Source organism: Phaethon aethereus (assembly GCF_964289735.1).
Source record: "Phaethon aethereus genome assembly, chromosome: 18".
NCBI classification, from domain to species: Eukaryota; Metazoa; Chordata; class Aves; order Phaethontiformes; family Phaethontidae; genus Phaethon; species Phaethon aethereus.
In genome coordinates this window covers 1,360,102-1,375,829 of record NC_138594.1, presented here as the reverse complement: position 1 = coordinate 1,375,829, position 15,728 = coordinate 1,360,102, and the positions used below count along the sequence as shown (strand labels likewise).

Sequence of the window (15,728 nt, the reverse complement as noted above, 5' to 3'; positions counted from 1 at the left end):
CAATTTCCATCGAACCAGAATGCTTCACTTCCCTCCACTCACCGTTCAACTCAGGAGAAGAAACATGGTAGTCAACTCAAAACTGCTACCCTTCAGAGACTCTCCTCAGACACCATCTCAGTGTCCCCGGAGTAGGAAAACCACAGACAGCATCACAAAAACCACCTTCACAGGCACCACAGCATGGCAGCCCTGCCTCTACCCCTTCCCAGCTTCCCCTGCCCAACGTGCCAGTGAAAACAGGCCCGAGGAGGCAGCATGAGCATCAGACATCACACTCTGAATTAGGAAGTGCTGCAAATTCATGCCTTGTTGTGGCTCAGACATCCGCGTGTCTGCTGCCAGCGCCTGCGAGTGGCCGAGGACCGCCATGTCCGCACGGGGGGCCGCGGCGCAGGGTGTGCCAGGTGGCTCTGAGCAGGCACGGAATTCTCCAGCCTGCCCCGCTGCCACCACGGGCTCTCCCTCCACTCCCACCTCCCAGGCTGCTGTCCCCACTGGGCAGGACATGCCAGGTCTTGGTGCTCTGGGAGGTAACTGCCACTATCTCCATCTTCTTACAGGCTCTGACCTGTCGGTTGCTCCTCCCCACTGCGGAAGGGACGGGCCTCCCCTTGCGCGCCAGGAAGGGGACCCATTTCACACCGCACAGAACACAGAGAGGGTCATGGCTGCAGGGTGAAAATGCTGCTCCCAGATAAGCAGCTCCGACCATGGCTGTGTGTGTGCAAGAGCCAGGACAGGAGCCCCTAACTGCGCCATCAGTGGGACGCGTAACACACGGCTAACCTATGGACTACAGGAGATTCCTGTCAAATTTCCTACCCTGTCACAAGCTTCTGGACTATCTCTTCCAAATTACAGCATGCCTCAGCTTTCCATCTGCAAAATGGGGGACAGAGTTTTGTGCAACTGTTTAGGTTTGCAAAGCTACATCACTCAGCATGTGTGAAGCACTCAAAACCCACAGGAGCCAGATTGGCATACAACATGGGGCTCTATTTGATTTAGACACCCAAGTGTGGGTGATTAGGTTTCCAGAAGTTCTGAGGAGCCCAGGTCCCAACAGTGTGGCAGGAAGCTAGATGCTCAGCACCTTTGAAAAATCAATGTCAATTAGCTTAAGGGAGATACACGAGCTCCAAATTTTGGTTCTGGACATGGAAGGCCTAAATTCAGAAGCAGAGTGCTGAGACATCAAAATCTTTGCAGAAAAAAACAGTCCTACTAGGGCACTGATGCGACAAGGGACGTGGAATTTTCTAGAGAAATTTATTTTGGAAGCAGCCGACACTAAAACGCTCCTCTGCAGAGCAGGATTAGTACCTTAGAGAAATACCAAAGCTTAGAAGAAAAAAAGACCTTAATGGCATGTTCAGTCAAAATCTCACACTAACTTGGTAGCACCTTCTCTGAAGAGGCGATCTACTTGAAGTCTGAGATATGGACCATGGGTGTTTTATGAGCCGTATCACCTGTTTGTCTTTTAGGCCACAGAGATCACTGGCCAAATGAACTTGTAAACTTCTGGAAAAAAACAGGAAGGTGAAATACAAGACCGAAATCATCAATTTGTCAAGAAAGCTCCTGAAAAAAAAAAAATTTTAAGAAATATTGCTATAGCACTTAAACTATGGTGATGTTTGTATTAAAAATGAAAGCCTGTTTTCCACAGACTCAAACATTTACATGTATTTGCTGAGGCTTTAGAGGTATCCATTTTACTTGCACTTCCTTGAAAATACAAGCAAGTTTCCCAGTGATTACAGATACAGCAACTTTCAGGAAATGATGCAGAACAGTCACAGAAAAAAACAATTAAAATTCTTAAGTGGTACCTTTTATTTACACTGCAACCTATCTCTAAGGCTTCCAGGCATCACACCCTGCAATGGCAAGGTATTTGGCAGAAAGGCATCAGAAATCAGGAACAATAAAGATGAGAAATGACTGTGATAGAAATGGGGAACAGACAGAGAAATATTTACAGGAAAATTCACACAAGTAATTGTGACCATGCCAATTAAGGATATTCCATTTTGGTTTTTAATATTTTTTAGACAAATGGCAGTAACTCTCACAGGTTATTTCCTGATGAACTCAGCCAGCTGTAGCTGTATAGAGAGAGCCTGAAACCACGTGCCAGAAAAGTTTGGAGAAATATAAGAAGAGATTAAAAGAGAAGTAGACACTTGAGACTTTGGGACGGCCAGAAAATTACTTTCCAGGAAACTGAAACTGAACTACACAGAAAAAAAGGCAGCAGAGTCTGATGTGCAACTGGACCTCCATTTGCTTTTGAGGAATCCAATCCCAAAGGTCTATTAAACAAACATCTGCCAACACACTCTTTTGGCATCTACCCGGAAAGCGTTTGACTCTCCCAAGTGTCACAAGGAGAAGAAGGTTCCACACAGGGCACCTCTGGAAACTTAAGTCACAATGAATCCATGAAGACGTCCACATGCTAAGGAGTCAAACAGGCCACCAGACAGTTCAGAAGCTGGGTTTATGAGCATTAAAGGAGGTCATTTAATTTTGTCACCTTTCCAGATGAGACTTCAATGCTCTGGTGTTCAAGTTCCAGAGATGTGGCACCTCTGACAATCAAGAAACTTCCCAGCTTGTTCCCAGACAATATCCTGAAGAAGCAACATGCTGTGTACCAGATGCCAAACAAAATTATTTGTGCATGCTCATTTCTTAGCAGGTGGATCTAAATTCTGCAGTCTGAAATCAAGATCAAGGCATCGCTGCACCAGAAGAATACAATGCTTTCCAGAAAACAAAAACACTCATCTACAGCCAACTGAACAACTTGGTTTAACGGCTGCCAGCGATGGCCAGCACAACACGGATAGTTGCCAGGCAAACCTGCCACGCACAGCCATACAGTCACATCTCACCACATCATCCCTGTGTTAGTGTTATTTGAACCTCCTTTCAGAAAAGGCCATGATCGGCAAATAGCTCTGTAGAGCTTACACACAGATAACTGAATAATCTAATTTCGTTTGTGGCCTAAATCCTATTTGGACTCAGAAGAGATGAGGTAAAAGGTGGGATGCTTTTCAGTCAGTTGGAAATAGCAATTCAAAAACAATGGGTCAGAAGTTGAAGAGCTCACCCTAACCATCGCTGGTGTGGTCAAGCCTCTGCAATGTCTGCTGCAGGGGAAACAAAGTTAGCATTTGTTGACTTGGCCTAAGTCAGAAATACAGCCTGAACTAATGAGAAGTGTGGTCTCAACTGACAGTTCTCCATAGCCTCCACTGTTACCCAGCCTGCAGAGCATGGCAATCACACACAGCCTTCCTGACTTTGACCAGGCACAACGTGGAGCATGCGCTTCTCTGGACTGGGGCATCCACTGTTAGAAAAACACATCTGCTCTAGACTGCATCCTTTCAAGTAAGAATTGTACTCCCCAACTACTCTCTGTAATTAAGGATCTATTCTGCATTTACCCTGTATATGTCACATGTAAAGTTACGTGTATCACTGTGCTAGATACCCTACAGACAGGCTAGGTAGCATGCCATAACTAGACAAAATCTCTCTCCGCACTTACAAAGTAGATTTGGTGGTAGCAGTCACAGCTGAACTGAACGAGACGCACATCTGCCATAGCTCCATCTGTCACATGCAGTCACAGAATAAGAACGGTCCTTCCTTCCAACCCCCTGCCTCACTCCCTGCTGCTCAACACGTCATCCTGGGGCTCTGCCCAACCTGCCCCACAGGAGCTGTGCAGGAAGCCATTCACAGTGCCTTTTAGTTACAAAAAGGGTGTCCCAGCCCTCACCATCACCAGGAGGGAAGATTTTAGGGAGCCGTAGCCCAAATTCCAGCAACAAGAAGTACCTCCAGTTTCTAATCTCATTCAAAGCCACTCTGAGTCAGTCTCCTATTTAAAGATCACTTCAAAGCCCCCTGATTTTAACACGTGTTCTAATTCAGAAAATATTTAGGGCAAAACCCTAGCAGCACTGGAGATGTAAGGGCTTTTGCCACTGACTCCAGTCTGAGCAGTTGTAGCTGCTGCTCTGCTAGTCTCCTCCTCGCTTGGTTTCCTGGTCATCCATGACAAAGATGACCTCCTTCAAGACAACCCAAAACAGCTGGCAGTAGAGGTACTGGGAAGGGGGAAGAAGGGAGGTGTCCTGGGCAGGGGCTCTGGGTGCCATGGACTGGGCAGGGATGGGGCAGGAGCAGCAGGGCCATGCCACCCACTGCCACTCAGCCAGTGCAGTCCTCACCAGCTCTCAGCTCCAAGGCCATCACAGAGATGGCACAGCAAAGCTCAAAGGTCCCAACCACTCACCAGCTCCTCCTGTTTCCACATGTTGTCTTGCATTCCTACATGTTGTTCTGTAATCTGCCCTGGCACACACCTCCTGCACTCCCTGCGCACCCATGGCAGTACATCCTGGAGGGATGCAGCCACAACCTGAGATTCAAACCATAAGACATGGCTCAAAAACACCACAGATGGGAAAGGAAAGACAAGGAGGGGGAAGAAAAAAGATTTGGGAACCCATGTCCCAACCTTCTATATTCAGTAGTGTTTAATCTATGCTCCATAATAGTATTCCAGGGTAATAGTATTAATTAATAGTATTAATTAATATTTAATAGTTAATAGTATTAATTAATAGTATTCCAGGGCACAGCCTATAGATTAACAAAAATCTCTACCCCTGAGAGCAGTGAAGCTCTGGGAACAGCCTCCAGGCAGGAGCACAGCGGGCGTGATGCTCACCAGGCGACGGAGGGTATTCTGTGCCACAGGATGCAAGGCAACTGGAAAGCAGTGGTCAGATTCTTAATAATGCATTATTTTGCAATTAGGATTCTATGAAATCGTTCCTCCAGATAACACACCATTAAAACCAACGAACTAGCATGAATGGAGTCAGAAATCACACACAGATGACCTGAGTAACCTCCCTGTGGAGTCCCCTCCAGCCCACAGCTGCATTGCACCTCCTCACAGGGGCTAAACTCCACCACTGGCTTACAGCGATTCCCAAAAAGGGTTTCCTCCACAGTGCCCAACTTCTTTCCCAACACTCCTGAGATTTCTCAGACCAAGAAAAAAATCCTAAAAAGAAAGCCAAACTCATACCTTGATGGGGTACATGAGGTCCGTACCCATTTTACTGGGGTATGGAGCCTCAGCACTGGGGAGGACCATGGCTACACCCAATATCCTGAAATTTCCAAGGCCGTCTCTGGCATAGTGTGCCTCCCCTCCTCAGCAGCATTGTCTTTGCTCCAGTGATGCAGTTTATGCAGAAGTTTCCTCCCTAACACACACATGGAGATGAGGAGCCCCATTTGCTCCTTTGCTTTCTGTCTACATAGTAAGAAACCACAGTCTTACCTGAACATCCACCAATCCAGCTTGATCACTTCCCCGACCAAACCCTGTTAATCAAGCAAAATACAGCTAATAGGCAATTTATATTTCGTGGCAGCTGCAGGTCACTGCTGGCTGCCTCCTCTCGCACCCCACCCAGAGCTCGGCGCAGGCAATGCACATTTGATGACAGGACTCTCTGCCCTCCTGGAGGCAGGAGCAATGGGACACCTCCAGATTGGTGGATCCAAGTCACAGAAACCCAAATTTCATGTGAGAAATTGACCTCTCTGTATCTTCAGATCCACCCATCTGGACCAACAGGGTCTGCACAGGGAAATCCCCAGAACCACTGAGCCAGCGCCAAGGCCACTCTGCTCCATCAGGCTGGGGAAGAGAAGCGACTCAGTGAACAGAAACACACCTTACATTGGGATCACATCTGGACCAGGAGGTCTGGAATAGCCAATTCAAATCTGAAGTCTAGAAAGGTTTCTAGACAACAGAGCAAAAAACATTCCAGCCTCTCTGGGAAGCAGGCAGGAGATGCAGATAAGTCACTGTGATGCACCAGCTGCAAGACAAACACTTGAGAGAAGTGTGCAACCAGGAGATGTGAATGTTGCTTTTGAGGAACAGTGTCCACTATGGACAACACAAAGGATGTGAGGATGAATTAGCTGTATCTAAGCTTAGTCAGCCTCAACACAACGAAAGCAATCCAACCAACAGCATCCACCTCTTTCAAATAGAAATGGCTATTATAGCTTGTAGCCTCCCAAGAAAGCTTTAGCACAGACATCACCATCATTTTTGACACCTGAACAGCTATCATATCCAACCCAAAACACTTCCAAGCCCTCAGAACCAGTTACGCCATTAACCACCCCAGGATCCAACCCCTGCCAACAACTGCAACTCCCACAGAGACAGAGCAGCACCTTCTTAATGGACAATGTTGACAGTCACTTGCACAAACATGAAACTTAAGGTATCGCCAACTAACAACAGAAGCTCTTCTATGACAGGAGCCACTGGGACTTCCAGTGAATCAAAGACAGAAATCTGTGAGATAAACACAGAAAAATCAAATCCCTGTAGATGGCTGATGGTGGAAACTCGCTAGCTGAGACTAAGTCCTTTATTTAATGGACATGGGGAGGTTTGAGAGAGGAAAGAGTCCCAGATGGGTTTCTACAGAAAATTGTTACAAAGGTTTGATGATGTTGAGGGAGAGACAAAAAGTGAATATACAAATGCTAGCTCTACAACCAGTGAGAATACTGTATTTCAGAGAAGAAAAGAGAAGAGGACTTGCTGGAAAGGTCACTTGGGATGGTAAGAATATTCATCTAAAGTACTCTATAAAATTTCTGTAAATTACCATTGTAATTGTAATTACCATTGATAACTCCTCAGAAACATGTTTGTAACTTGATAAAGGTTTGCTTGAAAATCTCCGGCATAAAGAAGGTACCGGAAATAGGAACAGATTCCAGAGGGTGTATCCTGGGGAAGCAGAAGGCACTGAGCTCAAAGAGAGAGGCAGCAACATGCAGAGCCAAGCAGAAGCAGCCTATAATCAGGGACATCCTGGAGAGTCTGGGCAGCAGGGGAAGCTACAGGTGCAGTTTCTGAGACTTGCCACTGACAAAACTCTTGAGACCTGCTGGGGAGCTTAGAGAGGAAAAATTTGGGACACCTTTGCATGCTAGCTGCATTCTGCAACATGTACAGGCTGTGGGTGCGTCACCCATCCGTCTAGATTGGTGGATCTGAGGATACAAAGCTAATATCTTCTCTGACGATGTACTACTGTTACTTACTAGCGTTAGGATCAGCTCTGTGCCACGCTGGCATACAAACCTTGGACAGGGATTATCATGTAGCTAGCTGTCTAGAAAACTCAGTGAGACTAATCACTGTGTAATTCCCTGACACCTCCATGTTGGTTGAATGACAATCCTCAAACTTTTGTTTATTTTAGTGCTGGAAAAAAAAAAAAAAAAATCTATCACAGTTATGTCTTTCACAAGTAACACCGAAACAAGAACTTCTCTCTAGCAAAAAGTAATAAAGAGACAGGAAAATGACAGTCAATAGGTCTGGAACTTCATTTTAGGCGTATCTTGCATTAGCAGCTACAATTTATCCCAATCAATTCTGGAACGCAGTAGCTCCAGTCTAAATCAGGAAGATCCCAAATGTAACCTTTTTTTAATTCTGGGCAGGGGAAGGAATCAAAAAAATTCTTCTACAGTGACTCAGACTGACAGATTTGGGCAACCTACAAATAACTGAAGTAATCAAACTGCATTTAAAATAACACTGTGTGTTGGCTAAATAATTTCAAAGTTGTTCCACTAGTTGTGCCTTTGGTTTTATACTCACATGTGTGGATTTTGGAAAGGAACTCCAGAAGTGTTTAGAGTAAATCTTGCTGTGGACTTGAAAGGTGGATTTGCAAAATTTAACTTCAGCGCTTTGCGTTTACCTGGGAGACAACGAACATAAAGTAAACTTTTTGTCAGCAACAAAATATTAAGAGCATCTGGAAATAAACAGGAAAAGATAAACATATTGTAAGAGAAGGAAAATGCATTTCACAACAACATTAGCAAATCATAGCTTGTGTTAGGGACACAGGGATGGGAGAAAGAGTCAGCTCTCACCCCAAGGTCCTCCCCCATCTCATTCCAAGTCAGTCACCAAAGCGAGGTGACCAAAGCACCTCCTGTGACAGCTGGAGCACCAGCACCAGTTGCCAGGACTACCAGCAGCCACGGGGCACCTCCACACCAGGGCCCTGAGCATGCTCCACGCACAACCACTCCTTTAAACAGATCCGTGCTGGCAGGCTCAACCTCAGCCACAGTGGCAAAGGGGCCCAACCTGCTCGGCACAGCCTGGGCATGCCACCAGACCCAGGGTGGATGGCACTGGGGAGGGCAAAGGGCACCTTGCGATGCTTTTTGTGTAACACCCCAACCGTAGAAGGGCTGACAGGCTTCCTGACCCTCCTCAGCCTAACAGCAAATGAAGATAACCAGGCTTGAGCGAGGATGAGATCTGCCATACATTCCTTCTGCCAAGTGGGTCGCCAAGCAGAGAGCAAAGTTCAGCCCATCGGAGGGGTGACCAGGAGACAGAAAGCTTTGTTCTGCAGCCAACTGAGGAAGTTTGGGAAAAAAGAAAACAAATAAGGTGGGAGGGGTCCTGGTCACTGCTCCAGCCACCGGCTATGTATTTTTCATTGCAGTTGAGATGACCTGCACGATGAGCAACGATGAGCAGAATCAGGGACTATGGAGGGAGATGTCCCTTCCCAGCCCTCACTCTGGGTCACAGAAGACCCTGTCTTGTTCCCATTCAGGCATAGGAATCCTGTGCTCCTCTCCATCAAAACACGCCAAGATGAGGGCCTCTTCCACCCCACCTTCCCAGGAGCCTGCGACTGACACCACCACCACCCCCCCCGCCCAGGCTTCCCACTGCCTGGGCCATGTCTTAAGGACTCACTGCTGCTCATCCCAGGAGGCACCAGCCACCCAAGTTGGCAGACACCTGGATTCCTCCAACACCCTTCCTTTTCGTGCACCCTAGAGCAGGTGTCGTATTCCCAACCATCTCACAGCCCTCCTGGGAAAAGCCAGAGAGCACCATCCCCCTCTGCAGCATTCTTCTACCCAAAACACCTCTTTGTGCAAGGTAACTCCAGGACCAAAGAGAAGAGGAAAAAAACAGTTACAGGTCAAAGCACTTTACAGCAAATTTCAGGGCATGAAATATTACATGGACAGCAACATACATCTAAAACAAGCTTGATAAACCAAACAAACCTCAAAATTAAGGATGCTCTCAAAAGAAGTATGGACACCCTGCAGGCTGGAAGATGTGGGAAAGCTTTTGGCCAGCAAACACCCATCCACACCCAGCTGAGGTTCCTCAATGCCTGCCACCCCAGACGAGCTCAGCTGGATGCCGAGTGACAGGTTCAGGAACGTCTGGGTTAAGTTCTGCCTTGAGGTCTCGCTGCAGGAGGCGGGTGCCAGGGCTGGCGTTACCCGACCCACAGCACATGGAGCTCCACAGCACGGCTCTGACCACTCCCTGCTTGTGATTTCCACTTAGAGATGACCACCTATTCCCTCCAGTGTACCTTTTACTTTTAAATTGCTGGTACATAATTTCAGTTTTGATTCTCCTGCAATACAATAATCTGGAAATATCTGCATACACGTTGCATTTTCTAAAAACAAGAAACTTGTACAAAATCCAACAGCGTGAAAACTTTTCAAAGCTTTGAAAAGCAAAAGCTTTGCATTAAAAGCAAAATCAAAAGCTTTGCATTAACCACCTAAAATAAACAAGACATACTGTTTTTTGGTGACAATTCATGATCAGATTTCCATACGGTCCCAGTCAGTGATACTGGGCCTTTCATCACTAATGGTGAAGAAGAGGGAAAGCAAGGATGCTCAGCCTGGGTACAACTGGTTGGGGTGAGGACTGCTGCAGCACAGAGCTCAATGGGTCTTTCTTGGGTATGTTACCCAAAAAGAGGTGGCACAGCAGTGCTGCAGCCTAGACCCTACAAGGAGACAAAAAATAAAATATTTGTTTTTAAAAATCCTGAGCACGCTGCAACAAGGTAAGCAATGAATGACTTGATGCTTTCAAGAGTAAAAGTATAGATCTGTTCATCAGAATATGGAAAAACGCCAGTGCTGGTGCTGAAAGCTGGTCTGATTTGGGGCACTTTCCCTTTCGCAGCATCCTCTTTTTTCGTCTTGCCTTGTGGAAAAAAAAAATAAAGAAATAACATAGTTTAGCAAATGAAAGAATGCCCAAACTATCTATTAACTGTCTTTTTTGACAAAATACTTCCCAGCACGAGGTTCCACCTTTGAACAATGTTAGCATTTTCAAAACTTTGTTTAATCTTTTTCCTATAAAGACAATTTTTTCCACGTTTGTTATACATCATTTGTTCTCCTGAAAAGCATCTAATTGGAGCCGTAGGGTCCCTCCCCAAGCTCAGCAGAATGGTCTGGTATCTCTAAATCCTGACTGACCTCCACCCCTGCCCTTCACTGTGACTGTCCAGTGCTCTGTAACAGGGGGAAAATCTTATTTATGTTACTTACGTGCATGCAAAAAATTACTCACTTTGTGCAACATGACACAATGGAGTGCATTTATACACATAACACCATCATGAGGCGAAGCAAGCCTCCTCTCCTGCTCAGACTTTGTTACCCCAAAATCTTCCAGAGTAGGCAGTGCAATGGGAAGCCTACAAAGACAGTGAGAGGCAGGCACTGACACAGGAACAACATGATGTTCCAAAGAGTGCCAGGTGACAGTAACATCGCATTCTCATTTAAATACTTGTCCATCCCCACACACACCACATCCTGACGTTCATTCCCTCTTCCCTGAGCCATGGCACCCTGCTGCTGAGCAAGTACCGGTGCTACAAACTACACAGAGGAGGAACAATCAGCTGTTGGGTAGGTAACAGAAGAGTTTCTAAGCTCGGGACATATGCACAATGAACTGCAGAAGAATCACTTAAAAGATCCAAAGAGCTCAATTCACCTTTATACATGACCCAAAAACAAAGGAGGAGTTGAACAAAACCAAAAAGGCAAAACCAAAATGAGAGTCTATCCCTTTCTGCAGAACTTCGCACCCCTCCACATCTTTGACATCAATCACCCACAATGTTCTGAAAGATCAGACTTTTGCAAGACCAACAGGAATGTTAATAGAATCACAAAACAGTTAGGGTTGGAAGGGTCCTTAAAAGATCAGCTAGTCCAACGCCCCTGCCATGGACAGGGACATCCTTCACTAGATCAGGTTGCTCAAAGGCCCTTCCAACTTGACTTTGAACACTGCCATGATGGGGCATCCACAGCTTTCCTAGGAAACCTGTTCCAGTGTCTTACCATTCCCATCGTAAAAACCTATTCAAAGCTAACACTAACAGTATTGTTAGCCAACAGAGACGCAGAGCAATCTGTCTCTTGAGAAGTCCTGCAAGGCTCCTACGAAGCATATGGCTGCGGGCAGTTTTGCCACCACAGAGGAACCAGAGGTTTCCTGGCAGGACCCTCTGTGAGTGCACAACCTGTCACATAGTCACCAACACCACACCGTCCCCTGACCGACCTCCGAGACCTCTTCTGACTACATCCCTGATGGCACCTCCCTTCTTACATGTAGAAAGCCAGTCTGAGTTCACAACTGCCAAGTATCTGGGGGATGCTGACACTTATCAGCCACATGCATATGCCCGAAACCTCCCCTGGCTCATCTGCTCTCCCCAGGTCTGGACAGGCATGGGTGGTGATGCTGGGCAGGTACCTGCAGATAAGTCGTACAGCCCCTCGCTTACTTGTCCTGTTACAGCAGCATAAACTCTGCTCTCGGACAGGGTCCAGAGATTTACGGCATTCATCATTCTTCTAGTTTTCTTTTACTCACATGCCTGAAGCCGTACCCCTCTTTCAATGGCAATAATACAGTGTCACAAGATTTTTCCCTTTCTAACAACGTTTACACAACTTAGAAGATTGTTTGACTTTGAAGTGGTCCAACAGTGCACATGACACAATTAACTACAAACTCCTATCGGAAAATCTCCTCTTCTCAAGACCTGTTCCTATCCTTACTACTTGCAAACTTTATATACCAAGTTTCCTCCTGTTTTCACACCGTGACAGAACATTTATCACTGCTAAACATCAGTCTATCTCAGTAGGTTTCTAAGAATAATTTCAATGATGTCAATGACTATCTAGAGCTGGATTTTCTACAAATCCAACATGTCAACGAAAAGACAGAGAAAAATCAGAGAGAAGGGATATCAGGAGCCCAGACTGGTTGGGTCCGTTTGGAGAGTTGAATGTTTGACGCGATCTTCTTCGGAGAAAACTGCAAAATAACAGGTCTGATCTCTCCCAGGATACCTCAAAGCAAAGTTAGTGTCAACTCTCACCTGAGATGGAAAAAAAACCCAACACCACAAATCTTTCTGCTCTTCCAACAGCTCTCACTTTCCAAATTGTTAGATCTCGTCTGCTAACAAAATGCTTGCTTTGATGTAGAGACAGTAGAGGAATGTTTACCCGTGTTCAGAGTTGCAGCCCCACAGCTGCTGACGTCCTGAACGCACCCCGGACTCACAGCTCATTATCTCTATTGCTGCTAGCACAACGCTGCCTTCCCATAGACCATTCCAGCCTACAATCTTTCCATCATACTTCCTTCCTTTCCAGTCTTGCTCATGGATGTACTCCAACATCAGCATGACTAATTTGGGAGTAAAGTAGGTTTCCAGCCTTGCCCTCAAGACAAACCATTTTTCAAGAAAAAAATAGTCAAATTTTGAAATGAAACATGACGAACTTCAGCATACAGCTCAGTTCATTTGGAGGAGTCTGAATGAAAGAAGAGGCCTGGAGTCTGAATTACTAGTTTTTAAGAACTGTAACTACAGAAACTCCCTTTCAAGGGTATAAGCATTTTCAGTATGTCTGTCTGTTACTGACATTTACTGCCTTTCAACGAAACCTTCAATTTAATATAATCCAAGAGTCAGTGTTCAAATCTGAGATGATGATTTTGCACTGCAGGAATATGCTAAGTATGCTCATTTTTAGACGTCACCTCAGGAGAAAATATTTATCCATAATTCACCTACAGCCCCAAGTGTGCTTCCACTTAGGGAGCACAAAAACGCACAAGCCCAGATCAGCCAGGACTCTGGAAGGGTTACTGGCCATTACCTTCACGAAACCCTTACACAGTAAGACATTTGTGCTAAACAAAATGTTAGCAAGACATCTCGGTGATGTAAGGCTGGGAGGTGGCTCACAGTTGCATCAGAGGACATGCACCTCTGCAACTCTGCAATATATGATTTATGCTACAACCAACAGCTTCTATAAATATCGCCACTATGAAGCCTGGCTAAAGTAGGTCTGGCTTCGTGTGCAGGAAATTGCAATCAGATTAAGATTAGTTCCCTCAGACTGGAAACTCCCAGCAGTAAAGACCTGAGAATGAAGCCTCTGAAATTTCCAAAATCCACCATTAACCTTTAGTATTTATTATGCCTGATACTACCTGCATGGAAATACCATTTGTATGAACCACCATAAACAGAGCTAAAACTACTTGAGTCTTCAGAGCAGATCAGCTGTGGCAAAAAGCTTAAATCGGTGCCTGGGCAAGCGTTGCGTGCTGCATATAACAGCACATGTCCACACATGCGCAGCGCAGTGCACAAGCCGTGCTCGCGTCAGGCTGTGATGGGCAGCTCTCTGCAGAGAGGAGAGCGTAACACCAGTGTTAAGACAGCAGCTTTCCTCCCACGCTGGAGTTCAAGCAGTTTCTCGCTGGAGAGCATTACTGAACACATCGCTCGTAGTTGCAGTCAAATACTAAGCCTGGCGGAACATCAACGGCGAGAACCTGGAGGGTCCACTTGTCCCAAGCACCTTCAGCTGGCCAGCAGGTGGGAAGTGCCACCAGACCAGACCTCTGTGGAACTGGGGCTGCTCTCAACGCAGCGTTTTGTGTCAGTCCACAAATCCTGCAAGACGTTCATGCTACCCATGTTTGAGGCAGCTGCAGCATAACCCTGCAGAGACTGTACTGGAGCAGCTGTCAGAAGAAAACGGTGCCACTACTCTGGGAAATTCATTGCAAGGCACCTGGAGTCCTTCCTGATGTAAAACAATAATAAATTATGCAAAGGGCCATGTCAGGTACTTTTTCATTATGGAACAACACAGCAAGAATTATAAAATACAGTATAGGGAGTAGGACTGGGGAGGGATTTAGTTGATTTATTTTTTTTTCCCCACCTTTTTAATTGCAGGAGCCTCTACTTCGACTAAAAGCAAGGAAAATAAATCTGCCCTTGAGGCCTTTCCTTAAGGTCAATGTAAAGGATGTAGTTTCTTTTGATAAAGCAAAAAGTAAGTTTCCATCACCCCTCTAGCTACCTTATGCCAGAAAAATGGCAGTGTCAATCACAGCCTGCATCCCACCAGCTCTGATAAACACCTCAGACCCAGCCACCAAGAGCTCTACAGCCACAGAACACGAAGAGGAGCAAGAAAAAGAGGACTGAAGGGTTTTTTTCCACTTTAAGGCACAATTATTCTCAGGGGAGTAATCAATTCTCTCCACCTTTGTGTTAGTATATTGAGTTTTTTAATTGTGAAGACAAAAAAGACCACAAGCGGATCCCACCGAAAGCAAGAAACAGCACTGGGATTTAGGAATCGCTGCCGTTGTGTCCATAGGGAAGGATGAGGAAAGCCCTCGGCCACCAAGCCAGGAGGCGTCTCCTGACAGAAGTGTTCTACATTTCCTAAGTGCTGATACCTCTCTAACTGAAAAGAGGTCCACTGATGTCTCAGGTGGGATTAGTAGAGCAAATCTGGACTCATATAAGCAAAACGTTGCCCAAGATGCCAACAGAAAGGAGAGAAGTTGCCAAGCCATTCTTCATGATATTTGAAAGTCCTGGCAGTCAGGTGAAGTCCCTGCAGACTGGAAAAAGGGAAACATTGCACCCATTTTTAAAAAAGAGTCAAAAGGAGGACCTTGGGAACTACCAACCCATCAGCATCACCTCTGTGCTGGGAAGATAATGGAACAGATCCTCCTAGAAGCTGTGCTAAGGCACATGGAGGACAGGGAGGTGATTGGAGGTAGCCAGCACGGCTTCACCAAGGGCAAGTCCTGCCTGACCAACAGAGTGGCCTTCTGTGATGGAGTGACCACATCAGCGGACAAGGGAAGGGCTGCTGATGTCATCTATCTAGACTTCTGTTAGGCCTTTGACACGGTCCCCCCACAACATCCTTCACTCTAAACTGGAGAGATAGGGATTTGGTGGGTGGACTGTTGGGTGGATGAGGAGTTGGTTGGATGGTCACATGCAGAGAGTAGTGGTCAATGGTTCAATGTCCAGATGGAGATCAGTGACGAGCGGTGTCCCTCGAGGGTCCGTGTTGGGACCAGTACTCTTTAATATCTTCATCAATGACACAGACAGTGGGATCGAGTGCGCCCTCAGCAAGTTCGCAGATGACACCAAGCTGGGTGGTGCAGTTGACACGCCTGAGGGTCAGGATGCCATCCAGAGGCATCTTTCTGGACAAGCTCAAAGAATAGGCCCATGTGAACCTCACGAGGTTCAACAAGGCCACGTGCAAGGTCCTGCCCCTGGGTCAGGGCAACCCCCAGTATCAGCACAGGCTGGGGATGAAGGGATTGAGAGCAGCCCTGCCCAGAAGGACTTGGGGGTACTGGTGGACGAAAAGCTGGACATGAGCCAGCA

General features: G+C 46.3%; 1 protein-coding gene across 1 annotated transcript in view; it reads right to left on the bottom strand.

Moving 5' to 3' along the window:
* The window catches only part of MAP2K4 (mitogen-activated protein kinase kinase 4), a gene marked incomplete at both ends in the record, with an annotated part of 102,417 nt that overhangs the window by 59,107 nt on the left and 27,582 nt on the right, over positions 1-15,728 (bottom strand). Inside the window, one exon of the mRNA XM_082008029.1 lies at positions 7,754-7,856. Coding sequence (XP_081864155.1) covers positions 7,754-7,856 — 103 coding nt within the window. The remainder of the gene's footprint in view (positions 1-7,753; positions 7,857-15,728) is intronic.